Here is a 24,591-nt window from a genome sequence, read left to right as displayed (position 1 = left end):
TCCAGGGAGAATATTGAAGGGGAGGGCAGGGACATTCTCATAGAATTTTACAATACTATTTGCCATTCCTAACTACATTAATTATTTCTTTGACAAAGTATAAAGCAGTTAAATAAGTCAATAGAAACCGTGCTACTTTATTAAAATACTGAGTTTTATTTCACATGTATATTTTTGTCTCCCCACCATTTCCATGTCTGACCACCGCTACTACTATGTCCTATCATAACATTCCATACATACTTAAAACCAAGCAAAGGGTGGAGTTCCATCTTTAAAAACTAAACAGGCATTTTGGACAACACATTCTTGGCAATAGAACCTGGACAACATTTATCAAACACGGTAGGGAAAGTTCTCACTCTGCATTATAAAAAGGACAGCCAGATATCAACTGTTACAGAAATGAAATTAGACGGAAAATTTTTAACAAATTGTTTAAACTATTTTCTTAAAGAGACTTCCTCCACTGCCAGAGATCTTGAATAGCCTGGGGAAAAAAAAAAGAGAAATGTGGTTAAGGAACCACAACACTTCAAAGACATCAATAAATTAAATGTCTCTTTGCATAGTTCAACATCTATTTTTCATTCTACCACCAGAGAGGTTAACTCTAGATAAAGAAATGACTCCAAGAAAACTTATACTCAGATGTAATTTAATTCCAAACACTTTAATCAGTCATAAAAATGTGAACAATATACTAATAATTATTTAATAGTTTAGCATTATTTACTTAAGGAAATCAAGAGAAAGAAGAGAGACCCATATGGCCAATGTTACTTCAAACTTCATCTCCCGAGATCAGCTTTAGAGTTGGCCAGATTTGGCAAATAAAGTTACATAAACACCAGAAACTTATTCTGAATTGCCTGTGCATGTGTACATTTAGAAAAAACTATATGCTGAGGCTAGGCATGGTGGGTCACGCCCGTAATCCCTACACTTTGGGAGACTGCGGCGGGCAGATCACTTCAGCTCAGGAATTTGAGACCAGCCTGGGCAACATGGTGAAACCGTGTCTACTAAAAATGCAAAAATTAGCCAGGCTTGGTGGTGTGCAACTACAGGAGGCCCAGCTACTCAGGAGGCTGAGGTGGGAGGACTGCCTGAGCCCAAGAGGCAGAGGTTGCAGTGAGCCAAGATCACACTACAGATGGGTGACCAAAACAAAAAACAAACAAAAAAACAGCTGGCCAGGCATGGTGGCTCACGCCTGTAATCCCAGCACTTTAAGAGGCCAAGGTGTTGGATCACCTGAGAGGTCAGGAGTTCAAGACCAGCCTGGCCAACATGGCAAGGTGGTTCTGAAGAAAAGTCCAGAAGTTCACCAAGAACTAGAAATGAGATGACTCAGGATTCTCTCAGCTGTCACTGTTTCACAGCCAATGGGTTCTCAGGTACAAGGTAACTGAATACTGAATGCCAATATTAAATATCATAGAAATCTCTTTTTTTCTGAGATGGACTCTCAGTCTGCCACCCAGGCTGGAGTGCAGTGGCGCTCACTGCAACCTCTGCCTCCCAGGTTCAAGCAATCCACCTGCCTCTGCCTCTTGAGTAGGTGGGATTACAGGTACATGCCACCATGCCCAGCTAAATATAGTATTTTTAGTAGAGACAGAGTTTTGCCATGTTGCCTCCCAAAGTGCTGGGATTATAGGCATGAACTACCACGCCCAGCCAGAGATCTTATCATCAGGTTCAAACAAATATACATTGTCATTGCTTGCACCATGCATCTCTATGTCAAAAACAGGAAGCATTTAGTTTTGATAATCTCTGTAATAGTAATTCAAGTTCAAGTTATTAAACATTTACTATTTATTCCAGAAATTTCATTCTGACACTTGAGAACACTTTCAATTCTAGAGCAAGAAAATACTTCTGGTAGGCTGGGCAAGGTGGCTTGTGCCTGTAATCCTACCACTTTGGGAGGAAAAGATGGGAGGACTGCTTGAGGCCAGGAGTTCAAGACCAACCTGGCCAAAAATACTTTTTATAAAAAGAAAATACTTCTAGAAGTGCTGGCTCGCTAATTTAATAGCTACCAAGACTTTGTAGCTACAAGCCTTTGTTATAAAGTACAGAAGACTACTGCAACTTAATCATTAAATTTATCATCACTTTCCTTGGCAGTAGTTGAAGAATGCATCTCTTATGCTGCTTAGCTTTTAGTACATGCTGGTTATTTATGTCTGACTTTCCACTATTTTCAATATTAAATAAACAGTTGCATAATGCGGAGTTTCAAAATAACTTATGTTCAATGTTTAGTATTCCAAATAAACTCCCAAAACACACTTTAAACTTTAGGATTCAAATGTAGAGAAAAAACAGAACAGCAACCAAAAGACTGAATCTGATCATCTTATAGCCCATCACTACAACTTTCACAAAGCTAAACTCAAAATTAACCATTATCAGGGTTTTACGAACCCGAAAACTGAAAATTAGAGTGCAATTAAATAACTGAAGTGCTAAATACTATGGCAGAAAAAAAACCAGCTAATTGCCAAATTTTCCTAATTTTGAAAAAAGCTGTCCACAGGAAACCTAAACCATTAAATGCAGCATCCGTTCTCTACACGATACCTAACGTCCCTATTTAACCACTTTTACATTTTCCTTACACTTATGAGTCAACTGTAAATGAGAGCAAAAATAAATGCATAATCTTTATGTTGACTAAGGCTTTCACATGTACTAACTGTAAAATCTAACAGCTAACTCAGGCTTATGTATCTGGTAGTAGCCACAATTTAGTGTCTTGCTTCCAGATTTCATGTTAGGATGATTTTGGCAAAATCTATTTCCCATAAGAGTTATGAAAAAAAAAAAATGATCTCTACCAACTCCCAAAAAAGCCAAGACCAGACTGCCCCAAGCAGTCAAATGGAGCAGCAAGGAAAACCACAGCAATTTCCTTAACCAACATAGTACCAAAAAAGTAAAACTGAATTCAATAACCAAGAAATAATTTACCAGCTATAGGAAATCTGGGAAAAATATACTAAAGTTATCGTCTCAGACTGCCAACTGTATTCTTCATGTATTTCATTAAATACATGAATTTTCAGGTATTTCATTAAATGAAATATTATCTGTGGTTAAGAACTTTTTAAAAAGAGCCAACACTTAAAAAAGGGTAAAGGCAGAATCATAATAAATCACAAAAAAAACTTGGATTTAATCATGTCCCCAGAAAATCCAGTTACCTCTTGGTCAGTCATCCGGAAGCAATTCTTCACATAATTGATGAACTTGGCTTCCACTTTGGGAAGAGAACCACCCTATTGAGACAAAAGCATTATTACAGGTAAGTAGAGAAATACACCAAGAGCGATATCTTTAGAAAATTCCTCAATAATCTGCATGCTACTACATGGATCGGTTTATTCTTTTTCCCTTCAACTTTCCAAGAATACTCAATGTCTTTTTCAGGGCCAGAAAGCCCTATTGGGCAGCATGGCTAGTATCTCTATTCAAACAGATTTGCCAAAGGGTCAAATCTTCCCTGACGACCTCTCTAGGAACATAAAATATAAGCTACACTTGAGATTCTACAGACAAAGATGGCAACTCGGTTGCTTATCTGTATTATCTAACAAGTCGGTTATCACCCAGAACCAAATACAACCCATAACATCCCTTTGGAGAACCATGTCAAGTGACCCAAACTGTTCTTTAAAAACAAACAAACAAAACCCCACAAAACACTTGTTGACCACAAACTGGTTCAGAACAACAATGATCTGGTCATCAGTTAAAGATATATAAAGTTGAATGGGGAAAAAATTACAGTAATTACATTTCACTAATCACTCTTACCATTTCCTTCAAATTATGGATATAGGCAAGAAACTACAACAGTACTGGCAAGACCTTTGACTCTGTCACCAAAATTTCAAAACATTACTATTGCAAATATCTTGAAATGTTTTTATTTATCACTACTTTGGAATTACTTTTAAACACGGAATATATTTGTTTTTATTAAATTTAATTAATACCTTTCCCTCTAAGTATCTTTTATGCATTTTTAAAAGATTGAAAAGGTTTTCAAATGTCCAAGGGACTTCGGCAGAATCAGGTATAGCATTAAGAAACTTAACTGCCTCCAATAACCTAGTAAAATAAACCTCACAATTTCCATTTCAAAATTATTGTCACATACATTCTTAATTGATTCATTCAAATATTTATTGAGCAGCTAAGGAGATACAAAGGCGATTTAAAACATTGTCAGGTGAGGCAAATGCACAAGTAATAGAAAGCAAAGGGCAAGGTTCACTGAATCACAGCAGTCAGAAGAAAGTGCTTTTGGGAACCAAGAGATTGTTTCCAGCCTGAAGAGGCATGGGTAGCAAATCAGAAAAGGGGATTGAGATTAAAATAGAAGACTTCAGTCTGGATTGTTGATGACACTCAGTATGGACTATATTTGTCTCTCCTTTTCTTTTCTCCCCATCTTTGGGCTTAATTTACATGTAGTGCCCAGGACTGTTCAATGCGCCTGCAATTAAACCAAGGAGATAGGACCATATTAAAATGGAGGGGAGGGGCATCTAAAAGATGTCATTTTAGCATTGTATCCAAGGGACAAAAATCAGTGATAACCAGGAAGGCTAAAGGGTTTACAGTGTGACTAAAACAAGAAATATGTTCCAGTTCTAAAATTCTTTTTCCAGTGGACTTATCACGGTACAAGGAATCTACTGAAGCCACGAAAAATCTATAATTACAAGAAAAACATGAGGAAATGAGTTGGCAATTTTTCCTCACCACCCCACATTTGCTCTCAATAGTTGGAGTCTAAAAGTATCATTCATAGAATTAAAGCTTCTCTCAAATGTGCTTCCAAAGCATTTAAACCATTTATTCCATATCCTACTCAAATCCCCCAGTCAAGCAGACAAGAGACCTAATCCTCTTCCCACATTTCCATTATTTAAGACAAAAGCAAACTAGATTTAAGCCTATTAGTCATTCCCAAAATCTAGCTATTACTACATGTATTAACTGGTGACAACTTGGTGTAAAGGGCAAAGAGAAACGTCTCTATCTGCTGAAAATTACTTCTGACTAGGGTCAATCATGAATATTAACTATAATATTCAGCGTGTACTTTTCCAGCTGCTTGTAATTTTAATGAAGTCTCATACGCCCTCTGTTGGTTCTCTAGCATATCTTACAACCAGAATAGGCAAAGGGTTTTCACTGATCTATTTTAACATGGAAGATCAGAATGTTATCTTGCAACCAGTGCACTACGTTCCTTTTATAATGGAAAATAAGGCATATTTAATTTTGCATATGCAAAAATCACCACAGACACGATTATAAATGTTTTATAAGAAATTTTTGAAAAAATTCATACCATGAACAGGGCAAGTATATTAAACCAAAACAAACAAAAAAAACAAGAAACATTCAAGTCTATGCAAACCAGACACGTGCAATTTGAGGGGGGAGACAAAGTTTTTTTAAGATAACTTTACTCACTTTTTCTATACTTGCTTGCATTTTTGCTTTAATGTCTTCTACAGAACTAGGTCCTTTTGGTGTTTTAGGAGTTTTTTCCTGTTTTTTGAAGGATTCTTGTCCCTGAAAAAGAAATGCATTTCCAAAAGGTCATAAGAATAAATACAATTCCTAATTAAAATCCATTCTATCTGGATTTCCTCAAATATTCTCACAAAACTCCCTTATAAAGCTAATTATACAATGGAATTATCAATAAATTCATGCCATGTAATTTTGTTCTTAAAATCTTTCCTTTAAGGAAGGAACAAGATGATTTGCTAGGCATGGTGGTGCATGCCTGTAATCCCAGCTACTCAGGAGGATAAGGCAGGAGGATTGCTTAAGCCCAGCAGCTGGAGGCTGTAGTGAGCTATGATCATACCACTGTACTTCAACCTGGGCCAAGAGTAGGACACCCATCTCTTTAAAAAAAAAAAAAAAAAAGAGTAACTTGGGAGTTTGCTTTTATGCACAATACTTCAACCTGGGCCAAGAGTAGGACACCCATCTCTTTAAAAAAAAAAAAAAAAAGAGTAACTTGGGAGTTTGCTTTTATGCACAATACTAAGTCAGTTCAAAAAAGGAAATCAGAAAATCCCTAAGAATAAAGCAAGAAAGTCACTGTAGTCTGATGCCTGGGGCCCACCCCAGACCATTTTTATGACTATCTCCATAAGTAGAGCACAAGTACTGGGGTTCCTTTAAACTTTTTTTCCTTTAAATTCCATTTTCTACAGGGAAGTGGGTAGGGTCAGGAATGAGATCAACACACCCTGTCTAGGCCCAAATGTTTTACTTCAATCTAACATGCAGCCAAGGTTGAGAACCTCTACTCTATGCAGACATACCTTTCAACAAAGACTCCTTACAGGAAACAACTATTGACTTCACAACCACAAAAAATTCAGGCCAGGCATAGTGGCTCACACCTGTAATCTCAGCACTTTGAGAGGCCCAGGAGGGCGGATCACCTACAGTCAGGGGTTTGAGACCAGCCTGGCCAACGTATAGAGTGAAACCCCATCTCTACTCAAAACTACAAAAATACGCTGGGCCTGGTGGCACGTGCATGTAGTCCCAGCTACTTGGGAAGCTGAGGCAGGAGAATCACTTGAACCCGGGAAGTGAAGGTTGCAGTAAGCCGAGATCACGCAACTCTAATCCAGACTGAGTGACAAAGTGAGGGGCCATCTCTTTCAAAAAACTCTACTGGCTCCCCACCGACCACCACCACCTTACATTTAGTATGTTTGTGCCTACAACACACAACAAGCTGATTTTTTTTTTTGGAGGCGGAGTCTCGCTCTTTCGCCCAAGCTGGAGTGCAGTGGTGCAATCTCACTGCACTCCACCTCCCAGGTTCAAGCAATTCTCCTGTCTCCACCTCCTGAGTAGGTGGAATTACAGGCACATACCACCACGCCTGGCTAATTTTTGTGTTTTTAGTAAAGACGGGGTTTCACGACGTTGGCCAGGCTAGTCTCAAACTCCTGACCTCAGGTGATCCCACCCACCTTGGCCTCCCTCCCAAAGTGCTGGGATTACAGGAGTGAGCCACTGAGCCCGGCTGCAGCAAGCTGATTTTAACTTTTAAACAGCAATTACAGGGGTTCTATAAAGGCCTATCAAATTTCAGACACACTAGATTCTTCTACAGTAGAATCTTTTTTCCCCAACTAGATCAATGAGACCCACGTGTAAATGTAGCCACTTACTTTTGATCTTGGTGTTGATGATGGTTTTGAGTCTTTTCCATTCTGATTTGACTTTTGTGCATTTTTGGCTGGAGTATCTCGTATAGACTGCAATTAGAAATTTATCTTAATCACTGTCCCTGACCCCAACAACAGTGCAAACAAAACTGTCCAAGCCATGTAAGAAAAGCAGCAACCACAAGCTTGGCGTGGTGGCTCATGCCTGTAATCCCAGGACTTTGGGAGGCCGAAGCAGGCGGATCACGAGGTCAGGAGTTCGAGACCAGCCTGGCCGACATGGTGGTCTACTAAAAATGCAAAAATTAGCTGGGTGTGGTGGCATGAGTCTGTAATTCCAGCTACTCAGGAGGCTGAGGCAGGAGAATCACTTCAACCCTGGAGGCAGAAGTTGCAGTGAGCTGAGATCACGCCACGGTACTCCAGCCCGGGTGACACTGAGACTCCATCTCAAAAAAAAAAAAAAAAGAAAAAGCAGCAACCACTTGGACAAAAGGTTACACAAGACTAACAAATTGGGTGGAGGGCCACATGGATAAAGAAAACAGACCATTCCCCACTCTAAGTTTTCTGTAATCCTCCTCAGGACTAATTTTCAGTATGAGATGATCTCCCACACCAGCTTCCTTAACTACAAAACAAGCAAATAGCACTAAAAAATCACCATTTCTATTGTTAGTTTAACCACCTTATAGCATGGTATCTACTCACTTTCTTCACTGGCGCTTTTTCTTCAGCTTCCTCATCATCAAAATCATCATCATCATCACTACAAATGAAATGTCAAAACATTAAGTACTTTCAAAATTTGGGAGTAGACACGAGAATTGAAAGCAGGACCTTGAAGTGATTATTTGTGCACCCATGTTTATCGAAGCATTGTTCACAACAGCCAAGAGGTAAAAGCAACCCAAGTGTTAAATGGCTAAATGAAAATGTATATGTACACACAATGAAAATCCTCTTGCATGCTACATGACTAAACCTTGAACAAAGTGAAATAAGCCAGCCACAAAAGAACAAACACTGTATGATTCTATTCATTAAGTATCTAAAAGTAGTCAAACTCAAAATAGGTATAATTGTGATCGCTAGGGGCTGGGAAATGAAGTTGCTAAATGAGTAGTTTTGCATGAATACACACTATACCACTGTATAATGTATGTATATTTAAATAATGTATAGTTCTATTAAACTGTACAACACTCAGAGTGAATTTGTGTTTAAAAAAAAAAAATTAAAGACCTAAATAGAAACATTCCATGTTCAGATATTGCCAAGATGGCAACACTCCCCAAATATACAGGTTAAATACAATCGTTAGAAGACTCCCCAAGCTGGTTTCTCTGTAGAAACAGATCCTAAAATTTATATACAAACCCAAGAACTGGCACAGTGTCTCACACCTATAATCCTAACACTTTGGGAGGCTGAGGTGGGAGGATCATTTTAGTTCAAGACCAGCCTAGGCAACATAATGAGAACCCTCTCTTCAAAAAAAAATTTTAATTAGCAGGCGCGGTGGTGTGCGCCTGTAGTCTCAGCTACTTGAAAAGCTAAGGCAGGAGGATCTGCTGAAGGCAGTGAACTCTAACTGTGTAATTCTGCCACTGCACTCCAGCCTGGGTGACAGAGCAAGACCCTATCTCAAAATACAAAAACAAAAAAGACACTTAAGGGACCCAAAGAGGCCAAATGCAATCTGGAAAGGAACAAAGCTAGAGAACTCACACTTGATTTCAAAAAATCAGCTATAAGACCTACAAAGGGGCCGAGGCACCGTGACTCACGCTTGTAATCCCAGCACTTTTTAGGAGGCCGAGACAGCCGGATCACCTGAGGTCAGGAGTTTGAGACCAGCCTGGCTAATGGGGAAACCCAGTCTCTATTAAAAATACAAAAATTAGCCGGGCACGGTGGCGGGCGCCTGTAATCCCAGCTACTCAGGAAGCTGAAGCAGGAAGAACCAGGAGGCGGAGGTTGCAGTGAGCCAAGATCATGCCACTGTGCTCCAGCCTGGGCAACAGAGTGAGACTCATTTCAAAAAAATAAATAAAAACTACAAAGGAACAGTGTTGTACTGTTCTTACCTGTTAAGGATAGACACATCAACAGAACAGTCCAGAAATAAATCCGTATATTTATAGTAAGTGATTATTTTGTTTTTTGAGACGGAGTCTCGCTCTGTCGCCAGGCTGGAGTGTAGTGGCGCAATCTCAGATCACCGCAACCTCTGCCTCCCAGGTTCAAGCGAATTCTCCAGCCTCAGCCACCTGAGTAGCTGGGACTACAGGCACACGCTACCATGCCCAGCTAAAATTTGTATGTTCAGTAGAGACAGGGTTTCACCATATTGGCCAGGATAGTCTCAATCTCCTGGTCATGATCCGCCTGCCTCAGCCTCTCAAAGTGCTGGGATTACAGGCATGAGCCACCGCACCCGGCCACAAGTGACTCTTTTAAAGGTTGCCAAGATCATTCAATGGGGAAAAAATAGTTTTTGAACAAATCATGTTGGGGCAACTGCTAATCTACATCCAAAGTCTATATTTGGACCCCTCCATTCACACCATACACATAAGTTTACTCAAAATGGAACAAAGCCCTAAATATAAAGGACAAAACTCAGAATTAAGGGGGTAAATTTTCACAACTTTGAATTTAGCAATGATTTCTTAGGATTGACACCAAAGGCACAAGCAACAAAAGAAATCGGACATCACAAAAATTAAAAACTTGTTCAAAGGCCACCATCATGAAAGTTCCACGGAATGGTGGAAGATAATCTGTAAATCTTGCGTCTGATAAGGGACTTGTTTGCAGAATACATAAAGAATTCTTGGGCCCGGTGCAGTGGCTCACGCCTGTAATCCCAGCACTTGTGGGAGGTCAAGGTAGGCCTGACGTCAGGAGTTCAAGACCAGCCTGGCCAACACGGCGAAACCCGGTCTCTATTAAAAATACAGAAAATTAGCTGGGCGTGGTGGGGGGGTGCCTGTAATCCCAACTACTTGGGAGAGGCAGGAGAATTGCTTGAACAAGGGAGGAGGAGGTTGCAGTGAGCCAAGATCACATCACTGCACTCAAGCCTGGGCAACAGAGACTTGTCAAAAAAAAAAAAAAAAAAGAATTCTTGCCAGGCAGTGGCTCACAGCTGTAATCTCAGCAGTTTGGGAGGCAGAGGGAGGTGGATCACTGAAGACAGGAGTTTAAGAACAGCCTGGCCAACATGGCGAAACTCCTTCTCTACTAAAAATACAAAAATCATATCAAAAAAAAAAAGAAAAAAGAATTCTTACAACTCAGTAAAGACAAAGAGAAGTGAATGGATTTTTTTAAATGGGCAAAGACATTTCTCCAAAGATATATGGCCAATGAATACATGAAAAGATGCTCATTATTAGTCCACAGGGAGACGCAATCAAACCCACAATCAGCACTTCATACCACCAGGATTAGAGTCAGATAATGGCAAGTGAGGGTGTAGTGAAATCAGCAGGTTGGAGTGAAATCAGAAGCCCCATACACTGCTAGTGGGAATACAATGGGTGAGCCACTCTGCTTTAGGTGTACATCCAAGTAAAATGACATGTCTACAAGCGTTCATAGCAGTCAACAAGTAGAAGTAACCCAAATGCTCACCAACTGATGAATAACCAAACATATCCATACAATGTATTCAACCATATAAATAAATGGAGTACTGATAATGCTATAACATGGATGAAACTTGAAAACACTGTGCTAAGAAAACAGTCACAGAAGTCCATTTATGCAAAATATGAGGGACAGGAAACCTACAGACAAAGTTCATTCGTGGCTGACTAGAACTGAGGAGCATGAGGGGTAATACCTATAGAGTACCATTTCTCATTGATGTGATGAAATGTTCTAAAATTGATAGTGGTGATGGCTACACAACTATGCATACTAAAACCACTGAACTGCACACTTATTTTTTTTTGAGTTTTACTCTTGTTGCCCAATCTGGAATGCAATGGTGCGATCTTGGCTCACTGCAACCTCCCCCTCCCGGGTTCAAGCAATTCTCCTGCCTCAGCCTCCCTAGCAGCTGGGATTGCAAGCGCCCACCATCACACCCAGCTATATGTTAGTAGAGACGGGGTTTCACCATATTGGCCAGGCTGGTCTTCAACTCCTGACCTCAGGTGATCCGCCCACCTCGACCACCCAAAGTGCTGGGATTACAGGTGTGAACTGTTAATAGGTAAATAATGGAGGGAAGTAATCAAATCGAGTCACTGGAGGGCAAATCAGGCGAAGTCTCTATTAGTAAATACCAAGTGGTTCACATTTAATTCAACAATTGAACATACTGGTCTCTAAATCCCAATACAGCAACTTCATGTAAGAAACACCTATCTTTCCAATACCGAAGAAATATTTGCTGTATTTAGAAAAAATATCATAACTTAAAAAGCTGTCACAAATAGCCCTTCAAGTGGCTTTTTAACAGTGATTTTGTTGGTACAAGTTTCTGGCATTAGAACCCAATCCCTGCAGGTGCCTCCCCTGTGCTAGAAACAAGATGAGAATGTTTTAAACGTTTTTTCTTATTTGTTAAAACAAGTCTATTAAACTACTATCAAAATAGCTATCAAAAATGCTATCAAAACAGCTTTACTGGCAGGGCGTGGTGGCTCACACCTGTAATCTCAGCACTCTGGGAGGCTGGGGTGGGCAGATCACCTGAGGTCAGGAGTTCAAGACTAGCCTGACCAACATGGTGAAACCCCATCTCTATTAAAAATACAAAAAATTAGCTTGGCATGCTGGCACATGCCTGTAATCCCAGCTACTTGGGAGGCTGAGGCAGGAGAATCACTTGAACCCGGGAGGCAGAAGTTACAGTGAGCCAAGATTGCACCATTGCACTCCAGCCTGGCCAACAATGCACTTCAGCCAGGGCAACAGAGACTGTCTCAAAAAAAAAAAAAAAAAATCCAGCTTTACTTAAGAAATTCCCCCAATAAATTAAAAAAGATATTTAAGGGCCACATACTATCAACATATTACATACATCTATGTATAGTATACATCAGCACTATGCACATTACATAGCCTTTCTTGCTTAAATCAAGAGTCATCTAAGCCCACACCATATACCCTTTCCATCCTCAAAAAGGGACCAATTTCCCCTTTGATCTGGTGCTCAAAAGGTTAGATTTCTAAGTAACTGTAACAAACCTTCATGCACCTCTTTGCATTTTCATTGCCATCTGTCTACGCTGGGCCCTTGCCATCTCACCACTGAAGTTTCTATTAAGACTTGTTTCCCTCAAGGCATCCTTTACTACTATGCAGACCTTAGTACGCTTTCTTCAACTTATATGAAAACTTGCAGCGGTGCATGGTGGCTCATGCCTGTAATCCCAGCACTTTGGAGTTCGAGACCAGCTTGGCCAACATGGTGAAACCCCGTCTCTACTAAAAATACAAAATTAGCCGGGCGTGGTGGCAAGCGCCTGTAATCCAAGCTACTCGGGAGGCCGAGGATCACTTGAACCTGGAAGGCAGAGGTTGCAGTGAGCAGAGATCACACCATTGCACGCCAGCCTGGGGCAACAAGAGAAAGACTTGCCGGAAAAAAAAAAAAATCCCACAAAAAAAACCAGGTACTGATTTGGACCTTGATATCTTACACTTTTCATTCCTATCAATGCCCAACTTAAAGACAAACAAAATTACATTGTTGTTACATCATGAATTTATACCCATTTTTCTGAGATGGGAGTCTCCCTCTGTTGCCCAGGATGGAATGTGGTGGCGCATTCTTGGCTTGCTGCAACCTCCACCTCCCAGGTTCAAGCGATTCTCCTGACTCAACCTCCCAAGTGGGACCAATAGGCGGGCACCACCATACCCAGCTAATTTTTGTATTTTTAGTAGATACCGCGTTTCACCATGTTGGCCAGGCTGGTCTTGAACTCCTGACCTCAAGTGATCCACCCACCTCAGCCTCCCAAAGTGCTGGGATTACAGGCGTGAGCCACCATGCCTGGCCTAATTATATCAATTTTTAAAAAAGGAAATCTTCCAAAGCCCCAACAGGATCAAGACTACAATCAGGTCCTATTCCAAAGCCTTTCTGGAAGTGACTGTTTATCCCCGAGCCTCGGTGAATGCTATTAAACACTTATTTTATAAACTTGTATAAAGGTAACTCAAAATTAGACTAAACCAATCCGAACCATACCATCCCTATTTCTAATCTGTTTTTAGCCTGTTTCCCCATTCTTCTCTTGGGATGTATTCGAACCATACCATCCCTATTTCTCATTTGTGTTCTTAGCCTGTTTCCCATTCTTCTCTTGGAATATATTTCAATTCTTACTAATGACAAATATTCTTAAAAGTGATAACAAACAAGCTGGGCTTGGTTATGCACCTGTAACCCCACCTGCTTCGCAGTCTGAGAGGGGAGGATAGCTTGTGCCCAGGGATTCAAGTCCAGTCTGAGTAGCATGGTAAAACACCATCTCAAGAAAAGAAGTAGCCGGGCACCGTGGCTCATGCCTGTAATCCCAGCACTTTGGGAGGATGAGGTTACCGGATAGCCTGAGGTTAGGAGTTTGAGAACAGCCTGGCCAACATAATGAAACCCCATGTCTATTAAAAATACAAAAATTTGGCTGGGCGCAGTGGTTCACATCTGTAATCCCAGCACTTTGGGAGACCAAGGCAGGTAGATCACGAGGTTAGGAGTTCAAGACCAGCCTGACCAACATACTGAAACCCTGTCTCTACTAAATACAAAAATTAGCAGGGCATGGTGCCCCGCGCCTGCAGTCCCAGCTACTTGGGAGGCTGAGGCAGGACAACTGCTTGAACCCGGGAGGCAGAGAGAGGTTGTGGTGAGCTGAGATGGCACCACTGCACTCCAGCCTGAGCAACAGGAGACTCCATCTCAAAGAAAAAAAAAAAAACGAAAACAGCGACAGTCAAATACTACCTTTAAGTTTGAGTTCATTTTTAAGTCTGACATCCAAGTACTTTGAATTTTTATTTTTCTTTTGAGATTGGGTCTTGCTATGTTGACCAGGCTGGCCTCAAGAGATCCTCCCATCTTGGCTGGGTGTTAGGATTACGGGTGTGAACCACTGCGCCTGGTCATACTTTGAATTTTTAAGCTTTCAGCTCTTTCAGCCTTTTTCCTGTTTTCTGCCTTCATCGTCATGCTCAAAGATTTTGAAGAACCACCAGCTTAAAACCTAAACTCCCAATTTGATCATTCATGCATGTTCTCTTTTAAAGTGCATGTTCTTATATTTTATTTGTTTTCAATAAATGCATATGGACCAATCTCAGAACTGAAGGACAAAGCTGAGACCCAAATCAAAGTATTCAATGTATTACTGATACTGGCACACATAAGACCAATTATAAACAGTCCTTTATACCAGTGTGTGTATTAACTGTTTATAACAATAGTTTGATCTAGTTTAATATAAACTCATCAAATATTGTTTCCAACCATATTTTAAATCCCAAGAAAAATCTTAATATCCCTTTTAGAATCTTATTTTTGTCCATAAGTATCTACATAAAACCATAAGCCAAAATCCTTTTGGGAGAACAACAAACCTTCAGTAACAACTTGTAAAATGAATATAGCTATTTAATCATATTTTCTTTCAACCCAATCTCATTAACTGTTCACCATAAAACATACTAGGCTTGATGGGTATAACACATCCACTAAATCTTCAGAACAAAGGGACATAATCAAACTTCACAACCGCTATAGTCTACCCTTCTGAGGAGTCACAAGTCACAGCATTGTAAAGGCTCACAGACCCAATATCCTTTCAACTCAGCTCATTTAACTTAAACTGACAACAGATGACCACTTGACCTTTTATTATAAATGTAAACTATTACACAGGATGGCTTTTTGTAAATGACTTTTATAAAACCCTCATGCATATAACTATGTCAAATTCCTTTTTCTGTTAAGATTCCAGAAGGATATCAAATTTATAAATCATACTTACTCTTCATCATCATCATCTTCATCATCATCATCATCATCTTCATCAGCTGCAAGTTTTACTTTTTTCTTTTAAAAGAAAAGGTACATACTCATGAACAAGAGCTGTTCTATCACCAAACTAAAAGCTATAATACAAAACCTATAATAAAATTGCCATCTCTACCTGTGGAACCTTGCTACCACCTCCAGGGGCAGACCGCTTTCCAGATATACTTAAGAGTTTCACATCCTCCTCCTCTTCATCTTCTGACTCTGCATCTTCCTCCACAGCTAAAATACAATTTATTAGACATTATGAAACTCAAGCAGCAAGAAGTCAGAAAAAAAAAAGAACACTGATAGTAAATACTCTAAAAACTGAGATTTCTATTCTATTAAAATAAAAAAAAGAGCAAATGGGAAAAGGAACTTTTTAACAAAGGTATTTTGAGGCCTAATGTTCACTGCCAGGTTTTAAATCCAAGAAGCCTGGGGAGGGTGGCTCATGCCTGTAATCTCACTTTGGGGAGGCCAAGGGACCAATCCGGGCAACATAGTGAGACCCCATCTGCACATATACAAAAAAAATTAGCCAGGTGTGGTGGAGTGTGCCTGTAGTTCTAGCTATTCCAGAGGCTGAGGTGAACCCAGTAGCAGTTCGAGGCTATAGCAGGCTATGATTACATCACTGCACTCCAGCCTCGTTATAATGAGACTGTCTTTATTAAAAAATAATTTTTAGGCCAGGCACAGTGGCTGACGCATGTAATACTAGCATTTTGAGAGGCCAGGGTGTGCAGATCACGTTAAGGCCAGGAGTTCAACATCGGCCTGGCCAACATCACGAAACCCCTTCTCTACTAAAACTATGAAACACAACTGGACTTGGTGGTGCATGCCTGTGGTCCCAGCTACTGGGGAGAGGCTGAGACAGGAGGATCGCTTGAATCCTGGAGAGGTTCCAGTAAGCCAAGATCATGCCACTGTACTCCAGCCTGGGTGACAGAGCAAGATTTCTTCCCCCCGCCCCAAAAATTTATTTGTCCTCTCCAATTATCAATTTCTAGACTCACATTGGAACCTATTACGAAGACAGTAGTACTATACCCATGCTTTAAGTCCAAACTGGGAACCAAGCAACTGCACTAAAGAGGATAAACTAAGTAGTATAATATATAAAAATAACATACCTACTAAGTGCTGTCCACTAATATGCACTGGCCCTGAACCACACTTCAACCTTAAGACCACTGGTGGTGTTATTTCAAAGCCCCCAAGGGAAACCTAGAAGGGAGAAATTTTTCATCACTAAACATGTGAAGAAAATGAACAAACATTACAGGCAAACACATAAGCCAAATCAACAAACCAGTGAACCTGTTTTTCCACCTCTGATAAACTAGCAGCAGAAGCCCCCGTGTTCAAGAGTTGACCATTGAACTCCAGTGACAGAAGATAAAGTACCACTTTCTATCTCCTTGGCACAATTAAATGACACCAAACCTACCTTAAAACAGAATTAAACCTTGACACAACATCCAAAGTATGTAAGTGCCCTTACCGTTGGCTGTACAGACATTTTCAAAGTTGCCAGTGTTACTTTAATTGGACTGCCTTCGTAATTCATTGCCTCTGCTTCAACAATGTGCAATTCATCCTTTGCACCAGCCCCTAAACTGACCTGTGAACAAAAAAATACTACTTCAACTTTTGAGTTCCACCTATTTTACACCCCCCCACTTAATGTTATATGCAGCCATGCGTCACTTAACCACAGGGCTAGGTTCTGAGAAATGTGTTGTTAGACAATTTCATCTTTGTACAATCATAAGAATGTGCTTATTTACAAACCTAGATGGTATAGCCTACTACACACACCTAGGCTACAAACCTCTACAGTATGTTACTGTACTGAATACTGTAAGCAACTGAAACACACACTATATTTGTGCATCTAAGCATAGGAAAGGGCCGGGCTTGGTGGCTCATGCCTGTAATCCCAGCACTTAGGGAGGCTGAGGCGGGCAGATCATGAGGTCAGGAGTTTGAGACCAGCCTGGACAACATGGTAACAACCTCGTCTCTACTAAAAACACAAAAATTAGCCAGGTGTGATGGCACGTGCCTGTAATCCCAGCTACTCGGGAGGCTGAGGCAGGGAATTACTTGAACTCGGAAATCAGAGGTTGCAGTGAGCCGAGATTACGCCATTGCACTCCAGCCTGGGTGACAGAGCTAGACTGTCTCCAAAGAAAAAAAAAACAGGAAAGGTATATTAAAAATAAGGTATAATAACCTTATGGGACCACCATTGTATATGCGATCCATCTGTTGACCCAGCAGTTGCAATGAGGCACATAACTATGATTTTTTTTAAAAAAAACAAGTATAAACCTCTCACTATTACCTTGGAAAACAAATTTGTGCAATGTTGTCCTCAGGTTTTGTGATCTTGGCAAATCAGTTTCTCATATTCAGGAAATTTAAGAAATGCATAAATATGCATACACACAATATAGACCACCTAACATTTATTGAGCAACTTCTAAGTTGAGCAGAAGGCTAGTCTCTGGTAGACATTAAAGATTATCGATGCCTTTTACAAGGGCTTTATAATCCAACTGAAGAAAATAAGGCAAGTTGAACAGTGTGACTGGATTTTACATGGTCACCAAATGAGTGGTATAGATGCCAAGTTCTTCAAAGATGTACAGACAGTGAGGTACACACAATACCCAGGTGTAAAAAATAGTATTTTATAAGCAGTCAGCAAAGGAAAAAAAGTCTCAAGCCACATGAATAGAAACTAAAAGGCTGAAATCAAGTAGGGTTAAGTAGTTTATTTTGAAAGTTTAAGTACCGTTCTTAAAGATAACTGGTGCTCATTTTCATCATTATCCACCTTAAAGTGATAATCTTTGTCGGCCTTTAGTTCACAACCTGTAAATGAAGAAAAAAGCAACTCTAACAAGGAGAAAAATAACACTGAAACTTAAGTGTGGGTAACCAAAAAGGTCAGGTCTAACTTTTGAACTAGTTTTTCACTATTTTAGCTACCAGAGGGCAAAGCAGAATGATCAATTCCTAGATTTCTTGAACAGAAACCTCTACAGACACCCATAGAAGACTATAATTCCATTCTCTCATCATACCACATTTCATCTCTAACTACGCTGATAGGTACTGTTATTCTGCATAAACAAGCTCAACGGTTTAGTAAATCTCAACCTGAAGCAATTATCTGAAACCAAATGTAATGTCCAATGTTAAGTTTCCCACTATTTAAAACAGCTGATTTACCTACCTAAATTCCCAAATGGCCATTTCGAAATGAGAACGGTTACAAACATGAATAGCTTACTACTACAAAAATGACAAAGGTAAAAGAACCGAAGCTTGCTTACAGGGATCAACGCTCCACTCTTTAAAGCAACAGAAAGTGACATACGCCTCAAACTATATTCAGAAATTATGTTTAAGACAAGGAGGGTTGTTTCCAATAGTTATCAAAAAGTACTGATATAAATTTATCAGAATTCTCAGCTATCCAAAATAACTAGGAATTAAAGCCTTAATGTTTTAAATACATGTGTCTACTCCCACTCCATGAATAGGCAAAATTCTTGAAAACACTGTCAGAATAAAAATTTTAAATGATTCCATTTAACTATCATCTGAACCGTTACCAATACATATACATGCTTAAATGTGAACAGAGGTTTAATTAACAAATCTCAGCACGGATAATGAACAAGATAAAATTCACGGTAGGATTTGCACTTCAAAGTCTGAATAGTACAAAGATTAGGCTTCTGCAATTAATCCTACTGAGATCAAAAACCCAAGTGGGACTCTCCTTTTAGGGGCAGGGCTACCGCAAGTCGAGGGGGGTGGTGCTCCCAAAATTCTGCGAATAGTCTTAGGTCTTGATCTGACTCAAACCGAACACTCTACGTGTTTCTTGTATTTAGAAAAGCGGTTTGGTCAATGCCGCACAAATGGCGGCGTGCGAGGACGTTCCCCTAAAACGAAGCCTCATTAATATTCACGAAGTAGCAGCTACGGAGTCAAGCGTCTAGGTTTAGATTTAGTCTCTTATTGCCTGTAAGTACAACCTTCGTTAAGTGAGTTTATCTCTGGGCACCAGTATCCTCATCTGCAAAGTGGGGCTAGCTCCACCTACCGCAGTGAGACAGAAAAGGGGCTCAAAAAACTGAGAGCTGCCATCACAGTACATGCTGTAAGCACTGAACAAAGACCTCAAAATCCTAGTGCTACCAGCCTCTTAACATTTCCCACTTCAACAGAGCCACAGCATCCCTGGCTCAGGAGTGGCAACACGCCGTTGAGTCCCGGATGTAGCGCCCACACCCCCCTCCCTCCCCCCAACCACGTGGCAACCACGTGCTCCCAGCGGTTGCGGCCTCCTCACGCCGCGCCGCGCCTCCCCACCCCCAGTAACTGGCCGAAGCACGCGGGGGAAGTCTAGGTCCGGCAACTCCCGACTCTGAGGCCAGAATAACCCCAGGCTGTGCATCTATCCCCTCCAACAAGCAGGCCCATGCTTCCCGGTAAACCCAGCCTCCGGGACCACCAACCCGGGGCCTGGCATCAGAAGCCTACAAACGACCGCCGTTAGCAAATAAACCACGCCTGGAGCTCCGCGGCGTATCCCCGGCAACGGCCGAACTTCCAGGCGGCCGGTTCCGCTTTACCTCAGGCCCTGGGCCTCGGACCGCTCACGCCCCAGACGCTTCAGGCCGCTCGTCTCCTCCCCCTTCACGCCACCGGCTCCCCCCGCGGCTCCAATCTCTCCAGGTTCAGGGCTCGGGCAGCTCTTCCCACCCGCTCAGGCCTCCAGTCGGTCTGGCGGTCTCCACCAGACCCGGCTGCAGCCGGATTCCCGCCCCTCACCCCCACCCTCACCCTCACCGCCACCAGGCCCCGCTCGGCCTCGCTCCAGCTCCCCAAAGCAGTTACCGAAAAGATAGTTCTGGGGCCTCAGGGGGCTCATGTCCATGTCCATCGAATCTTCCATCGGGTGGCGGCACGCACTTAGGTAGGAGAGAAGGCAGACGGAGATAAAAGAACGCCGCTCCAGAGAACAGCCGCGCAGGACGGAATCACACCAGGGAAAGGACGCAGCCTCCCCGCGCTTATATATAGCTCCTGAAGATCTCGCGAGCGCTTCCCAAGTCCCGCCTCCGCGCGCGTGCTCCGAAGCCCTCCCACCCCCGTACCGTAGCCCTCCTGCGCAAGCGCTTTTCAACACCACTCCTTTCTACCTCGCCCCCCACCTCCTTCCAGGTACTCCGCGGGCTCCCACCGAGCACGCGCACTCGTACACTGGCCCCACCCCTCCGCTGCTGTCGCCTGTGCGCACGCGTGCTTTCCAGTCGTAACGCGCGCTCCCCACCTCCAACATTTCCACGTCCTCTCCCGCTCAAGCGCGCCGGCCTCCCGCCAAGAGTCTGCGCAGCCCACCCTGCAAAATGGCGTCAGCAGCCGTTAGCTGTGTAAGATATGGCGGGTTAGCCGGCTGGGAATGAGCCAGAGAGCACCTCGATTCACCTTTCCCCATCCCCTAGTGCCCTGCAAGCCTCCAAACAGGCGTAATCACTTCAGGAATTTTTTACTTGCCTGAAGGCTTCGGATCGCAGTTAATCGTTACCCCAAAGTTCAGGTGCCAAGAGAGAGTGAATTGCGGCTTATTCTTTGTTAGGAAGGAAAGATGTAGCTACTGGCCAGACTTACGGAACTTTGTTTTTCAGCTCTGTCCTTCCTGAGAAAACATCTCCAAAGTCCTCATCTTTACGGAACTTGGGGGCCAAAAGGGGACTGAATCAGTCTCCAAATGAGCAAGGACATCGCCCTAAGAGAGCTCGGAGGGTGGGCCGATTCTGACTTCTTGCCGCTCTTAATTTTTAACATTCCTCCTGAAAGAAAGCGGGTGACTTGTAAGAACTACAGAAGCCTTAATTCGAATATTTGGGAGCGAGCATGGGAATTAACGTTTTAAGCTACACCTTGACAAACTCCGAGGCACCCCAGCACCCCGCGGGCATTGGGGCATTCTGAAGACCCGTAATTTTTTTTTTTTTAGCCTCAACATATCAAACAAATTTAAGAAGTGAGGAATACAAATGATAACCTCAGAAAGGAAGACCCCCCCCCCCACCCCAAGGCATTATTTCTTACAGGAAAATTATAGAGACGATTTCAGTGTCTATCAAGAGATGAATGAACAGTTAAGTTATAACATGTCCATATTATGCGTTAGTTGTGGACACATACTAACGCATAATATGGACATGTTATAATTTAACTGTTCCTTTCTGAGAGCTCCTGTGTCACAGAAAACTTTGAGTTACTTAAATTTGTTATGCCTTTTTTTTTTTTTTCTTTTGTGGAGACGGAGTCTCGCTGTGTTGTCCAGGCTGGAGTGCAGTGGCATGAGCTCCGCTGGATGCAACCTCCGCCTCCCGGGCTGAAGCAATTCTCCTGCCTCAGCCTCCCGAGTAGCGAGGACTACAGGTGCATGCCACCACGCCCGACTAATTTTTGTATTTTAGGAGAGATGGGGTTTCGCTGTGTTCTCCAGGCTGGGCTCAAACTCCTGACCTTGGGCGATCCGCCTGCCTCCGCCTCCCAAAGTGCTGGTATTTCAGGCGTGAGCCACCGCACCCGGCCAGCATTTTTTTTTTTTTTTTTTTTTTTTGAAACGGGGTCTCGCTCTCTTGCCCAGGCTGCAGTGCAGTGGCAAGATCTCTGACTCATGAGTTCCGCCTCTCGAGTTCCAGCAATTCTCCTGCGTCAGCCTCCCAAGTAGCTGGGATTACAGGTGCCTGCCACCACCACGTCCAGCTAATTTTTGTATATTTAGTAGAAAGAAACAGGATTTCACCATGTTAGCCTCCCAAAGTGCTGGGATTACAGGCGTGAGTCACCACACCTGGCCACTATTTTATTTTTTATTTTAATTTTTTTTTTTTTTTTTTTTGAGACTGAAGTCTCGCTCTGTCATACAGGCTGGAGTGCAGTGGCATGATCTTGGCTCACTGTGACCTTTGCCTCCTGCGTTCAAGTGATTCTCCTGCCTCAGCCTCCCAAGTAGCTGGGATTACAGGCGCCCCCCACCATGCCTAGCTACTTTTTGTATTTTTAGTTAGAGACGGGGTTTCACCATATTGGCCAGGCTGGACTCGAACTCCTGGCCTGAAGTGATCCACCCGCCTCAGCCTCTCAAAGTGCTGGGCGTACATGCATGAGCCATGGCGCCCGGCCTTATCTGAGACTTCTAAAAAAACAATCCAGCAAAAGGGTAGGAGAAAGGAGAGTGGGAAGGTATATATGAAATAAGATTGACTACGTGATGATAATTGTTAAAGCTGGGTGATGGGTATATGGTTGTTCATCATAGGATTCCTTCTATTTTTTGAAATAGAAGGAATTAGGTAGGAGAGAAGGCGAACGGAAATAAAAGAATGCTGCTCCAGAGAACAGCCGCGCAGGACGGAATCACACCAGGGAAAGGACGCAGGCTCCCTGCGCTTATACATAGCCCCTGAATTGTTTGAAAATTTCCATGATAAAATGTGTTAAAAAATGAAGATTAAAATAAAACGTATTTAAAAAATGGTGTATCAGTTTATCCTGTGGAATACTGTGCAGCTTCTAAAAAGAATACAGTGGTCCCCTATATATTATATCCTGGAAAGACAGCTACGCCACATGAAGTGAAAAAGCAAAGTTGGAGAACAATATATATATAATACGACTCTGCTTACATAAACAGTGAATGCCAGGCGCAATGGCTCAGGCCTGTAATCCCGGCACTTTGGGAGGCTGAAGCAGGAGGGGTTGGAGTTGAAGACCAGCCTGGGCAACATAGTGAGACCCTGTTTCTACAAAAAAAAAAAACAGAAAAAATTAGCCGGGTGTGGTAGCATATGCCTGTAGTTCCAGCTACTCAGGAGGCTGAGGTAGGTGGGAGGATCTCTTAAGCCTAGAAAGTCAAGGCTGCTGTGAGTCATGTTCACACCACTACTCTCTAGCCTGGGTGACAGAGTGAGAGCCTGTCTCTAAAAAAACCAAACAACAAACCAAAAAAAAAGAAGCATTTATATGTACTGTATATATATTTGTAAGTGCCTGCTCTACTTGCTGTGCAAATCCATTTCTTAGAATACTCTACAAAACTACTTTCAGACATTAATAATTATATATGTACAAAGGTGTTTATTAAGGCATTCTCTCCCTACTTGGAAGGCTGAGGCAGGAAAATCACTTGAACCTAGGAAATGGAGGTTGCAGTGAGCTGAGATTGAGCCAGTGCACTCCAGCCTGGGTGACAGAGTGAGACTCCATCTCAAAATAGATATATATATTTCTAATATTATGAATTATCCAGGTCAAATACCCCTGTCTCTTACAGTTGATTTGCTTGAATAAGGATCAAAACAAAGTCTACACATTACCTTGAGTCATGTTGTCATTTAACATGTTCCTGGCCGGGTATGGTGACTCATGCCTGTAATCCCAGCACTTTGGGAAGCCGAGGAGGGCGCATCACCTGAGGTCGGGAGTTCAAGACCAACCTGACCAACATGGAGAAACCCTGTCTCTACTAAAAATACAAAATTAGCCAGGCGTGGTGGCATGCCTGTAATCCCAGCCTGTAATCTTCTGTAAAGGAGAATGTTTCTTGATCAATTATTTGATTACCCTAAAAAATCATTTTCGGCCAGGTGCAGTGGATCACACCTGTAATCCCAGCATTTTGGGAGGCCGAGGCAGGTGGATCACCTGAGGTCAGGAGTTTGACAACAGTCTGACCAACATGATGAAACCCTGTTTCTACTAAATTAAAAAAAAAATTAGCTGGGTGTGGTGGCATACGTCTGTAATTCCAGCTACTTGGGAGGCTGAGGCAGGAGAATTGCTTGAACCAGGGAGGCGGAGGTTGCATTGAGCCAAGATTGCACCATTGCCTTCCAGCCTGGGCAACAAGAGTGAAAACTCCATCTCAAAAAAAATAATAATTTTCTTTCTAAGGTGGGGTCTCACTCTGTCACCCAGCCTGGAGTGCAGTGGGGTGATCTCGGCTCACTTCCGCCTCCCAGGTTCAAGTGATCCTCCCATCTCAGCCTACTAAGTAGCTGGGACTGCAGGCAAAGGCCACTATGCCCAGCTAATTTTTTGTATTTTTGGTAGAGACGATTTCACCATGTTGCTCAGGCTGGTCTTGAACTCCTGAGCTCAAGCAACCCACCGACCTCAGCCTCCCCAAGTGCTGGGATTACAGGTGTGAGCCACCATGCCTGGCCAAAAATAATTTGTACCACCTTGGGCAACATAGGG

The 24,591-nt window shown here is 42.3% G+C and overlaps 1 protein-coding gene and 1 long non-coding RNA gene across 5 annotated transcripts; one reads left to right on the top strand and one right to left on the bottom strand.

Moving 5' to 3' along the window:
* Positions 1-133: 133 nt before the first annotated feature.
* Positions 134-20,345, bottom strand: NPM1 (nucleophosmin 1). Of its 4 annotated transcripts, XM_054487816.1 has the most exons (11): positions 20,212-20,345; positions 18,092-18,171; positions 16,793-16,912; positions 16,422-16,515; positions 15,416-15,522; positions 15,254-15,318; positions 7,950-8,007; positions 7,242-7,328; positions 5,506-5,607; positions 3,219-3,293; positions 134-490 (listed from the first exon to the last, which is right to left on the bottom strand). In XM_054487816.1, exons 1-11 carry the CDS (start codon positions 20,267-20,269, stop codon positions 452-454), a joined length of 885 nt encoding a protein of 294 aa, XP_054343791.1. In that variant the 5' UTR covers positions 20,270-20,345; the 3' UTR covers positions 134-451. The 4 variants fall into 4 exon arrangements, with proteins under 4 accessions (XP_054343791.1, XP_054343792.1, XP_054343793.1 ...); XM_054487817.1 differs by lacking the exon at positions 7,242-7,328; XM_054487818.2 differs by lacking the exons at positions 134-490; positions 3,219-3,293 and adding an exon at positions 4,186-4,516.
* Positions 19,945-22,871, top strand: LOC129036533 (uncharacterized). Its single transcript, XR_008502587.1, has 3 exons — positions 19,945-20,747; positions 21,003-21,188; positions 22,676-22,871. It is a non-coding gene; the product is annotated as an uncharacterized LOC129036533 (long non-coding RNA).
* The last annotated feature ends 1,720 nt before the right edge of the window (positions 22,872-24,591 follow it).

Source organism: Pongo pygmaeus, chromosome 4, assembly GCF_028885625.2.
Source record: "Pongo pygmaeus isolate AG05252 chromosome 4, NHGRI_mPonPyg2-v2.0_pri, whole genome shotgun sequence".
NCBI classification, from domain to species: Eukaryota; Metazoa; Chordata; class Mammalia; order Primates; family Hominidae; genus Pongo; species Pongo pygmaeus.
Note: the sequence above shows the minus strand (reverse complement) of the source record. Positions and strands in the feature narration are given on the sequence as shown.

What these genes read in the sequence shown, in the direction of transcription:
- NPM1 (XM_054487816.1), bottom strand. Translation starts at nt 20,269, where the DNA reads ATGGAAGATTCGATGGACATGGACATGAGCCCCCTGAGGCCCCAGAAC. An exon ending in CATCAACACCAAGATCAAAA is followed by an intron (nt 5,608 to 7,241) that starts GTAAGTGGCTAC and finishes TTTCTTTTTCAG; the next exon opens with GGACAAGAATCCTTCAAAAA. An exon ending in TCCGGATGACTGACCAAGAG is followed by an intron (nt 491 to 3,218) that starts GTAACTGGATTT and finishes TTTTTTCCCCAG; the next exon opens with GCTATTCAAGATCTCTGGCA.